Source organism: Pan paniscus, chromosome 10 (genome assembly GCF_029289425.2).
Source record: "Pan paniscus chromosome 10, NHGRI_mPanPan1-v2.0_pri, whole genome shotgun sequence".
NCBI classification, from domain to species: domain Eukaryota; kingdom Metazoa; phylum Chordata; class Mammalia; order Primates; family Hominidae; genus Pan; species Pan paniscus.
The window spans coordinates 138,505,001-138,523,248 of NC_073259.2; the positions used below are offsets into that span (position 1 = coordinate 138,505,001).

The 18,248-nt window shown below is 54.5% G+C and overlaps 1 protein-coding gene across 11 annotated transcripts in view; it reads right to left on the reverse strand.

Annotated features, from left to right (window-relative positions):
* The window catches only part of RIMBP2 (RIMS binding protein 2), a 325,580-nt gene that overhangs the window by 48,204 nt on the left and 259,128 nt on the right, over positions 1-18,248 (reverse strand). For 10 of the 11 annotated variants that reach the window (XM_055096371.2, XM_055096374.1, XM_055096373.2 and 7 more), the window contains 4 exons: positions 12,341-12,545; positions 7,035-7,180; positions 6,041-6,117; positions 1,037-1,146 (listed from right to left, as the gene is read on the reverse strand). In XM_055096371.2, the coding sequence (XP_054952346.1) occupies positions 1,037-1,146; positions 6,041-6,117; positions 7,035-7,180; positions 12,341-12,545 (538 nt within the window). Of the gene's footprint in view, positions 1-1,036; positions 1,147-6,040; positions 6,118-7,034; positions 7,181-12,340; positions 12,546-16,457; positions 16,712-18,248 lie in introns of those variants that run through there. The other variant, XM_034934851.3, reaches the window with a different exon arrangement.

Consider the following 18,248-nt stretch of genomic DNA (forward strand, 5'->3'; position numbering starts at 1 on the left):
CTGCCTTGGGCACATATTTCTGTGCTTATGTGAAAATCAGTGGTGATAATGTGGACTTATGGGAAGAATTGAAACTGCTTTGCTACCAACTGTGGTGAGAGTTCTTGGTGGACCATCCAGAGCCAAGAACAGCTGGTGAGAGAGTGGTGAGCGAGTGGTGAGTGAGGCAGCTCGACTGCTGGGCTCCTGCTCATGGACACCTCTAGAAGTGACCCGACCTCACCCCAAGTAAACACCCAGGAAAAGCACCTGGGGCTTCCATCAGCTCCGAGAAAACAGCATGAGGTCACGAAAGAGAAACCTGCTAGCTTAGCAAGCAAGATTCCTTCTGCTCAGGGGGAAGAGGAAGAAACCAAGACCACGCTATTTGTCCAGGGCAGTTGAAACGTGTAGGAAATTAGGGAATCAAATCCTTTAGAACGTTGATTTATGGGCTGCTGGTGCTGTTACATGTTTATTCTCAAGCTAAAAAGGCAACAAAAGGTGGGGCCTTTCAGATGATTTCAAATTTGGAGAGGAGACCTCGAGGGAACGAGCAGGGGCGACCTGGGGCCACCCCCTAAGTTAACAACAGTGCCTTGAAGTCAAGGAGATGGATGGCCTTCCGCAGGTGCCAAGAGCCACCTTCCCGTGAGGTCACCTGGAGCAGAACAATGCTCTGCCAGAGAGGGTGCCTCTGGGAGACCCCAAGGGTGCTGAAAGACAAGAGCAGGAGAGACACTTTTGGAAGCAGAGGGTCTGTCAGCCCCGTGTGTCTGCAAATAGCTGCCGAAAGCTCTGCAGAGGTTAGCGGAAAATATCTACCATGTGTCAGAGGTCAGCTTAGAGCTGAATACTGGAAACCCCACTCAGGTTTCTTTCCAGTCGTCAAAGAGGGGAAACCTGGTAACTACGGAGTGGGGAAGGGTCAGAGAGGAGGGCTGGGTGGCCGGGAGTACGTTGGGAGCCCTGCCTATCTATCAGGCCCCTGGAAGAGGTGGTCTGCGGGGTGGACTGGCCCAGCCTACGTCCGCCACAGCCATGTTCCAACAGAGACCTTCATAGAACCCATCCTCATCCATGTCTCCATAGACGTAGAGGTATTTTCCCGCCGTGAGGGGCAGCTCAGCTTCAGGGTTCTCGTTCGGTCCATCGAAGGGGTTGTAACTGCAGAGAAAACACAGTTCCTTCGTTAGAGGCTCTGGAGGACACAGCCTGCACCCCTATCCCTGCAGAATGCCGGACGGGCACATGGCTTCTCTCCCACTCCTAGGGAATTACAAACCCACATGATCGTTCGGGGCTGATGAGTTGTCTGTACACTGGAAATTCAAGCCACTGCCAGCTCACACAGACAGATTTAAAGTAAAAGTGCAATTCGGAAATGAAGTTATATGCTCAGAACTATTTGCATCAGATAACAGGTTTATGATTCTGACATTCTATTCACACTTATCTCTTCTGCCGTAACTATACATCTCCAAATTAACAAGCAGATGTGAAGAAAATTAACCCTATAATCTTTCAATAATACAATTTAGTGAAAACAGAATCATATACACTATTTAGCAATCTGCTTATTCTTCCACCTTGCAAGATAGCATCCCATACTTCTACCTCATAAAATATTATCATCATGGTCTTTTTAGTGGGTGTAGAGTATTCCACTGAACATATTAACATACTTTATTTAACCAGTTTCCTAATGTTGGGCATTGAGGTTTCTTCTAACTTTTGGCTAATATAATTAGTATTGCATTATATATTCTTATAAACATATTTTTGCACACTTCCACAATTTCTTCCTAATGATAAATCCTAGGAAATATACTTATTTGGTCAAAGGCACCTACATTTTTAAGGTCTTGGGTGTGGACAGTCAAAATGCTCAGAAAAACAGACACATGATTTTATCCGCACCCTGCCCCTCCCAACACACCCCCAGGAATATAAGAGTATCCATATTCTCCAGTCCTCAACATATTGGGATTAATAATTTTCAAAGCCGTGACCAACTTGGAAAATCAAACACATGAAACAAATTCAGATGAATTGGGGATTCTCTAAATAAAAGGCAAATTAACTTAAAATAACAGCAAAGAACTCATTAAAAAATGAAAATAACATTAGAGTTGGAGAAGATAGCCAGGCACTGTAATATTCTAATTATGATATGAAAATGATTCATGCATCAGTGGCACTGTGCAGTTTACCAACACTTTCACACACGTTTTATTTGATGGCCATTAAATGTTAGGAAAACAGAGAAGATAAGGTCCCCAGTCTCAATGGCTGAGTGAGGTCAGGCAACATGCCCAAAGTCACAAGCTTATGAAGTGGTGGAAGGCGAACCAGAGCTGAGACCTCCTGACCCGTCCTGCGCAGTTTTAACCACACCAGGTCACGTGGCCCCTCATGGTCAGGGTGCAGAGGTCCAGGAATCCAATCCAAGACCCTGACAGCACCCAGCAGGTCAGCCCAGCAGGTCAGTCTAGAGGGCTGTGCACCAGGAACTGACATGGGCCACCCTCTAACACAAAGCTCAGCGGTGGAACGGGACAAGAGCTCTGGAAGAAGGAACAGCATGCGCCAAGGCCCAGAGGCAGGGAGGAGAGAGGCGAGGTTGGCAGGGACCAGACTGGTTTTAACCTGATCTCACAAGCTGTGGGATGTCATGAGAGAGTTTTAAGCCAGGGAGCGACAGGATCACGTTTGCATTTTACAAAGAGACCTCGTGGGTGCTGTGTGGATGGAGCTTGGTGGAGGAGTTCCAGCAAAGGAATTTGGTCGGGGAGCGACTTAGGAGGCTGTGGAAATGCGGGTTACCTGGGTGCAGGGAGGAGGGACTGAGGTGCAGGAGGACCCTCGGCTTTCTGGCCTCAGGGTGAGCAGGCGGGGACATAAGTCACTGAGCGGGGGTTTTCAGGGGGATCTGCAGGGGGGTCTGGATGGGTAGATGGCCGAGACACAGAAGCTGGCAGAGTGTTCTCGGAGGAGGAGGAGGGAGCGAGAGGAACAGGAGCCCCCAGGCCACGCCTTCAGGAGTGCCCAAACCTGACGCTCAGGAAGAGAAGCTTCCCCAGGGAGCAGGTAGGGAAGACACACCCTGAGAGCTTGAGAGGGAAGCCACGGAGGCCAAGAGGGAAGGTGCACACCGAGAAGGGTGGAAGAAGGTCCCCGGCTGGTGAGGGCACGGAGAAGAAGTGGGAGATCCTACGGCTGTCGTGACAACCTCATCAGTGCTTCTGCGTGTGGGCCCTGGAGGCCACCCGACCTCATGGGTGTTCAGGGCAGACGCTGCCACGTACTGTGTGGATGAGACCAGGGGACACGTCGGGAATGGGGACTCAACAGAGACAGAGGTAGGTCAGGGGTCACTCAGCGCTGGAGGCAGGGGAGGAGGGACAGGTGATCACTGATGGGAATGGGTTCTTGAGGGGCGATGGGAGACACCCACATGTGGCCGTGGCATCTGTGAGCACAGCAGTGGCCCTGGGCGGCACACTGCAAGTGGGTGAACTGTGCAGTGAGGACCATCTCTCCGTACAGCTGGCAAAAGGAAGGATGGTGATGAATGTGTCAGCCTCACCCTGGACCTCGGGTGGGAAGGACCCAGGAGCCCTCAGCAAGGCGTTCCCCACGGCGGAGGCTGCACCAGATGGAAAGGAGGAGACATGGACACAGAGGCAGCCCCTGCATGGAGGGCGGGGAGAGGCCGCTCGGCACCCAGAGTGAGCGCCCAGGTGAGCAAGAGGCTTTCAGTTTGCAGAAATGTCTAAGCAGGTTGCTGAATAATGACAGCAAGAGGAGACACTGATTAGACCCGGGGCGGAAAACATAACCCCCTCCCTACATCTACCTGCAAAGCCACCTCTCAGGGGCTCTGAGGGCTTTCAGAAAACTCGGAAACAGCTCTCTCGGGGACCAGCACTATACGCCCCTCACAATTTGACTTGGTTTGAGAGAGGGTGGGTGGTTAAAAAAAAAAAAAAAGGCATAAATCCATCACCAGTAAAATAGGAATACCACTGAAAGAGTGAGATAAGGAGAATGTGCGTGGGCTGTGACTGGTGATGGCCACGGGAGAGGCAGATGTGCTGGCTCGTCACGCCCCCGCTTCTGGAGCCACACCAGCCGTGGGTCAGTCCTCGGGGGACATTAGCTCTAGGGCAGCTCCCCCTAGAAAAGCCGTGCCCTCTCCATAGAAGTGGCAGGAACACAAGCCCAGTGGCCCTCTGAGGTTGGCCATCGTACGTCGCATGTGGCAGCCTCGCTGGACCAGGCTCATGATTGGGAAGGAAGGCGTCTGTGGCACGCCAGGCCCCTGCTTGGCTGGGAAGCCACCTCAGCATGTGCCAGGCTCAGAGGACACCAGCCCAGCGCTGCCCCTGTGCTGGCATTGAGGTTTCCATGAATGGCTGTGCCTGGGCCTGCTCCACACACAGCAAGAACCAGACTGAAGGAGCCAGGGGTGGGACTGGGTCTTCATCCTGGCCCTGCCAACTGTGGCCCTGTGCATCTGCATGCAATAGCCTCTCAGCGCTGTGATGCTGTCCTCCAGCATGGTGATAGATGAGCGGATGGTGGGCCTGCCCCCACCTGGGTGCAGCCAGCATTCACATCTGCCTGGGCTGGATTCTAATGGGAGCCCACAGCCCAGGGGCATCTACCCCAGTGCTTCTGCTACCTGAACCTCAGAAATGGGTTTGCTTTTGTGGAATTGGTGTATTACCAACGAGCGGAATGTGATCCGCTGATCCTCTTAATGGTGTTAGAAACAGCTCTTGCTGGAGAAAGCAAAAGGTATTCAAGGTGTATGGACTGGCTTAAATCAAGAGTCACCTCCTTTGCATGAACAGAGTTTAAGGATCTAGTGAGGGTGGCAACTGCACTGAAGCTTGGTCCCTAAACAGATCACGGGGGACTCTGACTGCCCGACACCAGCTGAAGGGCAGGGATATCTGCCTCTGAAATGCTGTCAGGTCAGCCTCAGGCCAAGCCCACGCTCAGAGCTGTTGGAGCATCTGTGAGACAAAAGGCTGGGTCTTCACGAGTGCTAAGAAATGGGGCTGAACTGCTCTGTCTTGGGCCTGCTGCCCCTGGCTGATGAATTCCCAAGTGTCCGCCCGTGGGCAGAGTTGGCTGCAGCTTGCTTTCCTTACGATCAGGTAGTGCAGTCCTGGGGGGCCTCTCATCCTCGCCCACGTCCGCCTCTGCGGAAGCTCCGGTGCAGGACCTGAGAGGTGTGCGGGACAAAACTGGCTCATTACTTCTCAGCGAGCACAAACACTGAAGGCCCCTGCACGGGAAGCCCACTCAGCGGCTGTCATCACAGAGAGATGCAGCCTGCAGTGCCCAGCAGAGGGTGAGGATGCGGGAGATCAGGGTGCTGGACACACCCCCTTTCACTCTCGGTGGTGGGGATCGGGGCTCTGGACATGTCCCCTCTCACTCTCGGTGGCGGGATGTCCCCTGGAAAGACGCACTCATGACCCAACCCCTGCACCTGTGAATGGGACCTTATTTGGAAACAGTCTTTGCAAATGTGATGGAGTTAGTCATACTGCAGCGGGGCAGATTCCAATCCAGGGAAGGGTATCCTTAAAGGAAGAGGGGAGAACGCACAAAGACAGGGAGGGCGAGGCGGCCAGGCAGGATGGAGGATGGAGGCAGAGACTGGAGCCACGCAGCTACAAGCCAGGGCCGCCTGGGCTCCCGGCAGCCAGAAGAGGAAAGAAGGACCCCTCCTTGGAGCCCTCGGAGGGCGAGACCCTGCCGATACCCCCCATCTCAGACTTCTGCCTCCAGGGTTGGGAGAGGAGAAACCTGTAGTTTCAGGCCACCAGGTTTGTGACCTGCTGTCATGGCAGCCCTGGGAGACTTGCGTGCCACCCAAACTCTCTCCACCGAACCCTGCTCAGCCTGCAGGCCAGGCTGAAATCCCACTTTCTCCTCGTGCCCTGGGAGAAGGGAACTTCTCAGCCCCCAGAGTGTTCCCAGACCCAACATCTCATCTGCCCCACTCACAGGGGCTGGGTGGACGCAGAGGGGCCGCACTTACCTATAGCGGGCAACACAGAGGTGGACCTTCCCCGAGTATCTCTGCTTGGAGGTATTGGAATTCCGTTCATTCTCCATCTGTGAAAAAGGCAATGGGTGTGTGGGTTATTGAAGCTGGAGGTGTCCCGCCCCATTCCCGCGGCACACGGGAAAGCCCCTCGCAGCTTCCTGGGCCCCAGGAGGGACGGCCTGAGACTGTGGCACTCCCAGGAGGCACTGCCACCCGCACACCCACATGCGAGCTTGGAAAGGAGGGTGGTCCCTCGGTGTGGACCCCTTATTACATAGGCCCCCTCTGTGTTTGTAGAGAACCCAGTCCCCAAACAGGAAGGTAAGGCTCAAAGACTCCGCCCAGTGTCTCCTACAGCAATCCCGGGAGTCAGCGGCGTGGCCTTTTCTCATAGAGGTGGGGGTAAAATTAAGCAGTATGTGCACGACCCCCCCAGTGATCCCACTCTCACTCTCCCTAGTGCATTCCCCACACAAGCTGGAACAGTCTTTAAGCAGGAATTAGACCACATCACCCCCTGCCTTAACAGCTTTCAGTGGCTTCACCTCGGACTCAGACAAAAAGTCAAGCGCTGTCCTCTGCGCCCCCCCCCCTCCAGCCACACCAGCCCCTTCCCATCAATGCCACAGGACAGGATGCGCAGGGCCCCTCCCCAACCTCCACAGGCCCCTCCCGGCCAGCTCTGCGTCAACGGCCTCGCTGCGTCATCCTCGCACCCCTCGATGGGATTTGCTTTTCTAAACGCTGCCTCGCCAGTGTTCTCTGTGCTCCCCCTTAGAACAGGGACCTCACCTGTGTTCACAGAGGGGCCCCCACATTCCAGCACATAGTAGGGCCAGGGAATTAACAGGGGCAAAGGGAAGAACCAACCAGAAGGAAGACAGGGAGGAGGATGGGGAAGGAAAAACAGGACAAACTGGCCAACGTCCACACCAGACACACACGGCACCGGCAGGCCCGGCCGCCCCTGCGGGACGGGACTCACGTCTGACTCAGATCTGCATCTTGCGCTACCGGATCTCGACAGGAAGGTGGGCTTGGCGGACAGAGGCTCCGGCCTGTCACCAGGCTGCGGAAGGGGCCGGATATATTCACCGATCGCAGAGCTGCCTCCAATAGCGCTCTCCTGACCTGGCCACGAACATTAAAACAAGTTGAAACAAATATACGAATAACATCGTCAAAGCACGTTGGTCATGCGCCTACCCGGGGTGCCTCTCCCCTCTTTGACAACAGCCACTGATTTTCATTTTGGGGTCCCCCCGTCTCCTGCTCGCCATCTATGTAGGCTGGCGGCGCGACCCCACCCTCAGCTCTGGGCCCGTCCAGCTGGCAGAGCCACCCTGGCGGTGACGCTGTTTGGGAGCTCAGGACGAGGATGGTCCCAGGCAGAGGGAACTAAAGGAGAGTTGATGGCAAACAGGCTGCTCCTTTCCTTGGCTTAAAACTGAGCAGCTGTGAAGCTCAGGGAGGCCGCAAACCTCCTGCACCTGCAAGAGGAACGCTCACGTGAGGACCGCGCCTGCTCACAGCGAGACCGAGAGAAAGTGGATCCTGGCGATGGGCTTGGAGCCCCTGGTTCAAGATGTCCCTGAAGCCACGTCCTGGCTCTTCATCTACTCAGGTGACAGACAGACTCCTTTTTGCTCACACCAGTTTAGGTTGGCTTTGCTGTCACTTATGACCCTGAGTCCTAACTGGCCAAAGGGGTGGGTTTGTGGCTAAAAAAATACTCTTGATGAGAGATTTGCAAGGGCTGAAATAGTTCTCATCCCGTCCTATCCTCCTGGGGTCTCAGGGGCTGCTGAGCCCTGTCCTGGTTGCCTGGAAGGGAGCATTGAGCAACGTGACTAACGCTGGCCTGGGTGTCAGACGACAGCGCAGCACTTTAACCAGGATCCGGGTGTGAAACATGACACGGCTGCTTCCTTCCCAAGCTCTCCGCTGCTGGGAATGATGACACCCCCTCCCTGGGGTCCTCGGTCCCTCTGTAGCTGTCACATCATGACAGTCACCTCACTGATGAATAGGAATTGCTGAGTCCAAATCAGGAAGTATAAAATGATTTAAAAAACCATGAGGAATGTTCCAATAACGGCTGCCCTAGGAGCCGCCCCTGGCAGGCCCCACAGCTCCAGGCTGGAGTGAACAGCAGGACAGCGCCACCACGGCAGGGAATTGGAGCTGGGGCAGCCCTGCCCTGGGGTCCCCTGTGAGAACATCTGATCCTGGAGGGCAGGACCTTGTTGTATTCACTATAACATGGCTCGGCATGTAGCAGGTGCAAAGTGAATATCGAACGATTCAGCTCCCAGAAGCCTCAGAAACCCAGCCGACAGCAGAGCCTGCTGCAGGCTACTCCCCTTCCGACTGGCATTGCTGCCTCTTCTCTGCTCCCAGCCACGACAGTCACCTGGGCCAGTGAACCTTGAGGGGAGTGGCAGGCTCCACTTGTGGGCAAAAGCCACTTTTCCTCCCCACACAGTGGCCAGGGAACTTTCCAGAGAGGAAACACTGTCCTCCAGCATTCCGAGACCTGGGGGGCCGCGTGTGACTGCAGCAGAACTTAGCCCTTCCTGCCTGACACCGCGCCACAGTGAACAGCAGGGGACGGCACAGCTGATGAAGGTGATATGAATACAGTGGTCACCTTGTATTCACACTTAATTTATCCAAACCCAACTCTCTAGGGAAAAATAATGTAATCCCCGTGGCAGCTTTTACCTGCCATTGTGCCTGAGAAGACAAGGTGAGATTAGAAACAAAACGTGCAGTGCCTTCAAATGGGGCTGGTTCCCACGGGCCCCTCGAGATGCAAACACCGCGCTCTCTCATGATGGGAATGCTTCAAAATACGTATGTTCTAGAAAAATATGGCTCAAAAAAATGTTGACTCAAAAAACCCAGCTCCCATACTGGAAGGAAAACTGGCTGTGCCAGGGATAGGAGAGGCCACGCCTCTCCCCAACACACTCCTTCCTAGGAGGTTGCCAGGGACAGTGTGGTCCATGAGCAACGCCTGCCTCACATACTGATTGCAGCGCCTCACTCTGTGTCAGAGGTGCCTCCCCATACAGGGCGCGAGTCCCTTTGTGGCCTGCCCCAGCCACAGGCTGGAGGAGCCCTGGGTGAAAGTGCAGGTGAGTGACAGCACATCCACCCGGGACCCCTTCTCTGTCTTGCGGCCAGCCCTGCACCTTCCACCATCCTCTCTCTCAGGTCAGTGTGGGAAGATCTGCGGCAGATGAACAGGTAAAAAAATACAGGTTTGAACACGATGAGATGTTATCCCGCCTCAGGAAAGGAGGACACCCGGCCCTTTGTGACAACACGATGCACCTGGAGGACTCTCTGCTACGTGGTGTAACCCAGGCACAGAGAGACAAACATGGCACGGATGGCCCCCACTCACGTGCGAAACCTCAACAAGGCCAACTCGCAGAAGCAGAGAACAGAACAGTGGTTTCCAGGGGCCGGACTGGGGGCTGTTGATCGAAGGGCACAAGATGAATACGCTTTGGGGATCTCCTACACAGAAACGTGAATGCAGCTGAAATGCTGGGTTGTAGGCCAAGGCGGTGGCTCACACCTGTAATCCCAGCACTTTGGGAGACCGAGGCAGGTAGATCACCTGAGGTCAGGAGTTTAAGACCAGCCTGGACAACATGGTGAAACCCCATCTCTACTAAAAATACAAAAATTAGCCAGGCGTGGCGGTGCACACCTGTAATCCCAGCTACCTGGGAGGCTGAGGCAGGAGAATCGCTTGAACCTGGGAGGCGGGGGTTGTAGTGAGCCGAGATCACACCATTGCACTCCAGCCTGGGCGACAGAGCGAGACTCCAATGCAAAAAAAAAAAACAAACAAACAAAATGCTGGATTATAGACTTGAAGTTTACCAAGGAGGCAGATCTTATGGGTTTTCACCATGAAAAGAAAAGGTAACCACGTGAGGACGTGGATAGGAGGTGGTATGTTACTTAGCTTGGCTGTGGTGATTATTTCACAATTGATTTATGTTACATCGGATCAAGTTGTACACCTTAAATATATATGATTTCTAATTATCCGCTATACCTCAAAGTTGGAAAAAATGTTCAAAAATAAGTAAACACATTCAGAGAGTGGGGGAAGAAAGAATAAAACAAGAGGAGACCCTAAGCAGAGGCCTGGAAGAGGGGCCTGCGCTGTCTGCAGGGAGGAGTGTCCTGGTGGGATCGGGGTGCTGTGGGGCAGCTCTCTGGAGGTGCTGGTGTCCACCGCCGTCATAAGCGACATGCACTGTGAAGGGAGTGCCAGGGCAATGCCAGGGGATATGGGCATGGGCCATGCCAGGGGACCCCTGGTGGGTGAGGAAACTGTGACTAAATGAGCTGGATTCATTAGGAGGGTGCGTCTTCCAGACGGTTGTTAAACAGAAGCCGTGGTGCAAACCTTCTTCTCTGCCAGGCGGCCCTGGCTTAGTAAAGGCACGGTACCACTTTTTTTTTTTGGTTTTATGCAGCGTGCATTTTCCACCGTGGTTAATCAGATTCCTTTTTCCATGCTGGCCAATCCCTGTTCCCGCCTCCCTGACCCGGGAGCTTTGCAGCGGGTTCCACATTCACATGCTGTGGGCCTCGGACTCACCGGGCAGGCCTGGGACTGCTGTTTACAGAAGGGCCAGCTTGCAAGGTGGGTCACTGGCTGGTGTCTGGAACTCAGCTTCTGAAATGTCCCCTACACTGGATGGAAACATCCCCTGACTGATAAAGGCAGGCCTAGCTTGTGCACACCACACAGCTCACACTGAACACCTGCTTTCCTTCCAGGAGTCTGGAGCTTCGGTGGGCACGGTGCCCACGCAAGCAGCCCTCAGGAAAAGCTCTGAGCCCGAGTCTCAGTGGGTTTCCCAGAGCAGAAGCCGTGCGTTTCTTGTCGCACGGAGTGGGGCTCTGTGTGGCCCTTCATAGGAGGGAGAGAGACAGCGTGGAGACACGTGCATTCTGTTTTCCCCTGGGAAGAACGGAAACCGTCTTGTTTTCCTCCACTCTTCAGGTGTCACAGCTCAAATGTGGTTTCTTGGCAGCCGCCTTCCAGGACCATCTAGAAGAGCCCAAGTCACTGTCCACCTCATCACCTGGTCTTCATGCAGCGTCTGGATCAGAGGCTCCCCACGTATCGTCTGCCCGCCAGCAGGAGCTCCGCACGGTGCCCTGTCTGTCTCTCAACGTCGCAACCTGGGCAGGGCATGCAGCCTGGGTGTCGTGAGTGCCTGGAGATGAGCGACAGAGCGCTCGGACCCTGGTCCCTGCCTGCTGGCCTTCCACAGCCACGGCCACTTACCCCACCCGGCATTCTGTCTGATGCATGGACCAAAAGGGAAGGGCATGGGAAGGCGTGGGACGAGCGGAGAGGCAGAAGAATGTTTTTTAGCAAGACACAAGTGGCATCTCCTTATTTTAATGATAAAAAGCACCCAAGGTACTTATATATTCTGATAAGAACTAGGGGAAATTTGCAAATTATCTTTTTTACGGAATTCCAAAGTGAGGTTCAGATGCTCATCTCCCCTAATTTTTTTTTAAACCAACTTCTTAAACAGGTGGGCAGACCTGGCCATGAAACCTGTCTAACCTCTGCATCCCACTTAACCTTCAGCCGGGACGTAGCACCTCCACTGAGGTCTGATTAAAGGACATCTGTGATCGCTCTGCCTGCAACCAAGACTAAATCCCCCAGCACACACACAGGGGGCTTCTCCCCACCCGGCCTCTAAGCAGGACTGTGATGGGCGAGGGCTCATGTTCACCACTGCCTTTGCTAGAACAGAGGTTCCAAGCACGTCCCAACATCACCAGCAAGTTACTGAGATGAGAAGGAAGGAAAAACAACGAACACAGAGAAATGAGCTTCACAGAGCTTTGGAGTAGCCAGCCAAGAAATCCTCGTGGAGTCGTCGCCAGTGTAGACTCTGCAGCCAGACTCCTGGGTTCAAATCCCAGACTGAGCCTTCATCAACATTTGTGTGACCCACACTAGTGCTTTGGTTTTTCTCGCCTGTAAAATGGGCCCATTTTACAGGTGAGAAAATGTGTGGGTCCCACATTTGTGGATGCCCGTGAGGTGCTGAGTGTACCGTGTGCCCCACGGCTGTAAGCAGCCCTGTTCTCATCCTTCCCATTGCAGTGGCGGGTCCCTGTACCCTCTGCCAGGTGTCACCAAACCGACTTCACCTGTGCACACCCTCGCAGGCGGCCAACGGCCATTCTCTCCCCACCACAGCCAAGGCGGAAGGTCCAGGTGCTTACCTTTGCCGAGGGAGGTGGCTAGGCCATTCATGAACTGTGGGAAAGGCTTGCTGGGGGCCGTGGAGATGTCCAGGGGGGCCACCGCGCTGCCACCCAGCAGGTCAATCTTCCCAGCGTGCTGCCGGAACTTCTCCAGGTCCCGGGACAGCAGGTTGAACTGCTCACTTTGAGTCCGGCATTTCTCTTCCAGCTCTCGAACCTTGGACTGCACGGCAGAAGCAGGACAGGGGGTCAGCGGTGGCATTTGGTGGTGGAAATGTGTGCGCGCCTGTTCACATGTGTTGTACGTGTGCACATATGCACATGTGTGCACGTGTGTACACACGTGTTGTCTGTGAAAATGCATGTGTGGTGAGTGTGTGCATATGAGCATGTATCCTGTGTGCACGTGTCTGTGTGTGACGTGTGCAGCAGGGGCCGCCTCCCACTTCCACGGGAGAGCAGTGCCTGATAAACCCAGCTTCTCCTGCCACCTGGCTACTGGCCAATGTGAGAAACCACAGGTGCCAAGAAATCCTGCAAACACTCAGCTCCCAGCCAACCATAGATTGTTCTGGGCTGTGCGTGCAGCCCAGGCACTTTGCAGTTGGCAGGCTTTGCTAGAGCTGTTTGGAACTTGGAGTATGAGGCTGTGATGCGGCCCAGACTCAGGGGAGCAGCTCAGGTGCTGTCCCATGGATGCAAGGATGCAATTCTTCTCATCCAGGGCGCCCGCCCCCTCGGACTGTAGAACCCTTAAGAGCACCACTTGGAGCAATAAGGACTCTCTATCTGCTACGTTCAGTTAGCAACACTGCTGCATTTGCAGACAACACGAAGCCACGTCGGGAGCCCTGGGGAAGGCAAGCGTCTCCCCCAGGGACACACACAGGAAAGGGGTAGCCCAGCAAACTCCTTCCTCGGGTCAGGACAGGCCTGGGCTGTGTCCGGTCTTGGGACATCTCTACCCTTGTGGGCTTCCTCCCAGGTCAGAGGTGCATGGGCAAAGCCCCGCTCCCTGCTCCCCTGGGACTTGAGCTCTACATAAGACATGGTCTCCTGACATAGGTTGCTGGCACCCATCACAGAAGGTGCAGGACAGAGGGGTCTACAGAGGACCCACTCTACCTTCTCACCCCGCGTTCCTTTCTCCACTGTGCTGACCGCCCCCCGGCACTGCGGTAGCTCCTGGGCTGTTTCTTGTCGGTGTCCACGGCTACACTCTCGGCCCCAAGCCTCTGCTTTCTGGCTCATGGACACACCTTCGATACTCTGCATGGACTCAGCACCCAGCAGGTGCTCAAAGAGCGTTTGCTCAATCAGTGAAAAAGGCGAGCCCGGAGCTGTGGGCACCACGCTCCTCGTGGGGATGGCTTGTCAGGTCTGTATGCAAAGCCACTTTCTTGTCACTCCTTACTTTAGGATGGCCGGGAACATCCCATTTATGGGGTTATTCATGTCATCTGTGGGGCTGACGACACTGACGTTTCCCCCAGTGAAATGTCAGCCCCATGAGGGCAGGGCTTTGTCTGCCTGTTTCCTGCTGCGTCCCGGACCTGAGCAAAGGGCTCAGCAACAGCCCCCCACCTCCCCCTCCCCTCCTCCGCCCCTCCTCTTCATCCATCCTCTCCCCCACTATCCCTCCACAGGCAGCAGGCTTCTCAGCTCCTTAGTCCAGAATGAAGCACTATTTATGGCTGAGATCATGGATTTCTAAAATAAACCTAACAAATCCAAAGCCTATAATTAATTTCTTTGATTCATTAAAAGAAATCAGCAGTATTCTTCTTTAAAAAGCTGAATGGGCTTGGCCGAGCTGGCTGTGTCTACCAAGATAGGCATAGAGCTAAAAACCCAGGGGCTCTGGGGCCTGACATGGAAAGCATCGGAGGGAACCCAAGCCCAGGGACAGCTCCGACCCCAAATGTGGGGTCTGCAGGTGGGATGACAACTTGGCTTCGCAGGGCTTGCAGGGGCTCTGGCTCTGCTGGTTCAGCCCTTAAGACAGAGTGACGGGCCCTGCAGGGCAGCCAGGGTCCTGGCCAGGGAACAGCTGCCACTGCCCGCTGCAGGCAAGGCTGGACCCCGGAGGGCCCTGAGCTCAACTGTGTGAGCCAACAAACCCCCAGGCACCCATGGCGCACTCGCGGAGCCTTCCCAGGGTGTGGAGAAACAGGAGACGTTTAATAGTCACGCATTCATTCTAACATGTGACAGGGAACATGTAACTGGCACACCCATTCCCTAATGTCGTGTCTATGAAAATGACCTAACTAAAATAGGCCAGGCACGGTGGCTCATGCCTGTAATCCCAGCACTTTGAGAGGCCGAGGTGGGCGGATCACCTGAGCTCAGGAGTTCGAGACCAGCCTGGCCAACATGGTGAAACTCAGTCTCTACTAAAAATACAGAATTAGCCAGGCAGGGTGACACGCGCCTGTAGTCCCAGCTATTTGGGAGGCTGAGGCAGGAGAATTGCTTGAACCTGGGAGGCAGAGGTTGTAGTGAGCTGAGATCGAGCCTCTGCACTCCAGCCTGGGCAACAAGAGTGACACTCTGTCTCAAAAAAAAAAAAACAAAAAAAAACCCAAAAAAAAGTGAATAGATTTTTCATACAAAAATCTTGAAATGATAAAATTATAGCAATAAAGAACAGATCAGCAGTTGTCAGGGTTTTAGGTTAGGGGCGGGTGTGACGAGGGATGGTGCCATGAGTGAGTTTCTCTGGGTGACAGAGCCGTCTGTACAGCTGATGGTGGTGGTGGTTACAAGAATCTGTATATACCACCAAATGCCATAGAGCTATATAAGAAAAAAAAAAAAAGAGTGGATATAAACACTCGAGAAAGCAAGTAAATTCCCCAGCATGCTACAGTGCTGCTCCCACGCCAGCTTCCCGGCTTTGAGAACACACTCTGGCTACAGAGACACCACCACCGGGAAGCAGGAAGAGGGGCCACGGGAACTCTCCCTGCTGTCTTTGTAAATTCCCGTGACCCTAAAATTACTTCAAAATAAAGTTTTCAGAAATGAAGAGATTTTAAACAATAGGAACTAAGAATACAGGTGGCATACAGAGACGGTGAAGATAATGAAAGGTACCACCCCATCAAGGGGGCTAAGGGCAGCTGAGGTCACAGGAGCCTAAAGCGGGTTCTGCATCTGATACACACCTACCAGCGGCCGGCAGGCTGCAGGCTGCCTGCTTTTGTTTGCAGGAGGACAGGTCATTGCAATTCAGAGGGAACAGGGCAGGCTGTCTGCTCTCACATGGTTCCATGGGACTCCCAGAAATGATGGGGGGTGGGGGGCCAAGGATGAGGGTGAGCCGAGCAGCAGCTGCATACTCTCTGTGGTTTGGTCCCCAGGGCCTGGCAGGGCCACTCCCACGCCTGTGTCCTATGGGGGCCATAGTGGCGCTTCCCAAGGTCAGCCCCTTGCCCTGGCCCATCAGTCCATCCTCAACCGTTAGTTGAGGACTTGGCACAGGGTGGACATTTAACAGATATTTGATGGATCACAATAAGCTGCGGGGAAACGAATCTACGCACAGGAAGTGTGGAGTACCCTTCAGTTAGAGATGAACCAGGTCACCTCTGTCCAAGGGAGATAGAAAACGGGTGGAGAAGCAGCCACCAGGTGGCTCACCAAGGAACCCTGAGACCCCTGCACAGGGGCCGCTGTGTCATCGCAGGCCTGGGTGTTCATCAGGGCCGGGTTCCCTCTCCCACGGGGAACCCTCAGCTCTAGGTATCCTGTGAGTCTGTGCTCCAGGCCCCACTCTGCGCACAGAGGACGCAGGCCCCTCGGTAGGCTGGAAGTGCCGTCAGCAGCAGCAAAGCGGCGCTTGCAGGAGCAGCCGTAATCATGGTGGCAGTATTGGTATTGATGAGCAGTACTAGTATCAGTAGTACTGGTATTTTCATCACCTGCAGTAGTAGAAGTCTTGCTTTGGTATTAGAGCATTAACAGCAGTGGTAGCAATAGCAGTGTTTTTTGTAGGAATAGCATTGGTATGAGTAGTGGTAGAGTAACAGTGCTGTTGGTATTAGTATTAATAGCAGCCTAGTATTAGCAGCAGCAGCAGCAGCAATATTGGTATTATTTGTACTAGTAGCAGCAGTATCATTATTACTACCTGCAAGTGTACTGGTGTTATCCTTCACAGTCACAGTTTGGTGTTAGTAGCAGCAGCAGATGCAGTATTAGCGGCAGCAACAGCAGGGATATTGGTGTTCTTAGCAGAGTGGCAGCCAGTCACTGTCCTTGCTTCCCCCGCAGATTCCCCAGGGCCTGGCGCCGGGGACATCCACCGCGTTCTGAGGGGGTGTCGGGAGCAGGAGGCCCACGGGCAGCAGTGAGGGGGGAGAGCCAGCTCGCCTTGAGCCCCGTCCCACAGTCCCCTCGCCCACCTGGGCTCACTGCACAGGAGATTCCATGCCCTCCTGTGACACAAAGTCACTCCCTTCTTGAAGCCTGAGAAACGCCCCCAGGCTCCCAGCTGCTGCCTCCTCCCGGAGGGTGTTTATCCTCCAAGGGGTCACCAGATAGGGCCAGTGGTTCACCATCCATAAGGGACCCATCCGCAGGACCCAGCTACCTCCCGCCAGGCTCCACCCATGACACTGGGGGTCACATTTCCACGTGAGATGTGGATGGGAGGATGCCCAAACCATGCTGCCCTGCTTTTCTCGAGGGGGCTGCAGAGAGCTTGGCCCGGGGGTTGTAGGGACACCGGCTCTGCCCAGCTTGTTCTTGCCAACTGCTCCTTACACCTCGGGGGGTCCCGGGGTGGACTTGAGTGCTACAGCAAATCACCGTGTGGACACAGTCCTGCACGCAGACTGGCAGGGGTGCCAGCAGGGGCAGGGGCAGGGCAGACCTGCAGGAACTCAGGATGGGGTGGTGAGCAGGGCAACCGGCTCTGTCCAAAGGGGCCAGTGCCTCGGCCCGGGTGCAGCCCACCAAAGACAAAGCTAAAGCTTCTGGTTTCCCAGGAGCAGCAGGGCATCGTCCCCTCCACATCTCATGTTGAAAAGCTAAAGCTTCTGGTTTCCCAGGAGCAGCAGGGCATCGTCCCCTCCACATCTCATGTTGAAATGTGACCTCCAGTGTTGGAGGCGGAGCCTGGCGGGAGGTGTCTGGGTCCTGGGGGTGGATCCCTCATGAATAGCTTGGTGCTGTCCTTGCCATAATGAGCAGGCTAAGTTCACACAAGGTCAGGTTGTTGAAAAGAGCCTGGCACCTCCCATACCCTCCTGCTCTCAGCACACGACACGCCTGATCCCCCTTTGCCTTCTGCCATGATTGTAAGTTTCCCAAGGCCTCCCCAGAAGCCAGCACACCCCCTGTACAGCCTATAGGACCATCAGCCAGTGACTCCTTCATAAATCACCTTCATAAACTTTCATAAATGGCCCAGCCTCAGGCATTCCTTTATAGCAAGAATGGCCTGACACACCCAGGGAATTTTCAATTCACCGGAAAGTCTCACATTTTAAACCCTGCTGAGTATTTCAAGGCCCATCAGCAGCCTGGGCTGACAGGCATGTCTAGAGAAGGCTGCAGGCTGTGGCTGCTGGCCATGATGCTGCTCTGCACGACAGCATGGTGACACTCCCGCATCAGCAGGTTGGGTGTGTGGGGGGTCAGGTTGGATCAAATGCCCTCATGGCCCTGTAGATGCCCCCGGCTGTACCCACATAAGCCTCTGACACACAGGACGATCCCTCACTTGCTCCTGGGCCTGGGGGGCTCTGGAACTTAGAATTTGCGACCCTCTGCATGCCTACATCCACCTGGGCATTGAGCACGCACTTACAGACAAGCTGGGCAATACATTGCCATAATTGAGGATCCCACCCAGGGGTGGCCAGTGCAGACACCAGGAAGGCCGCGCTGCCGCAAGCCTGGAGACAGCTGCCCCGAG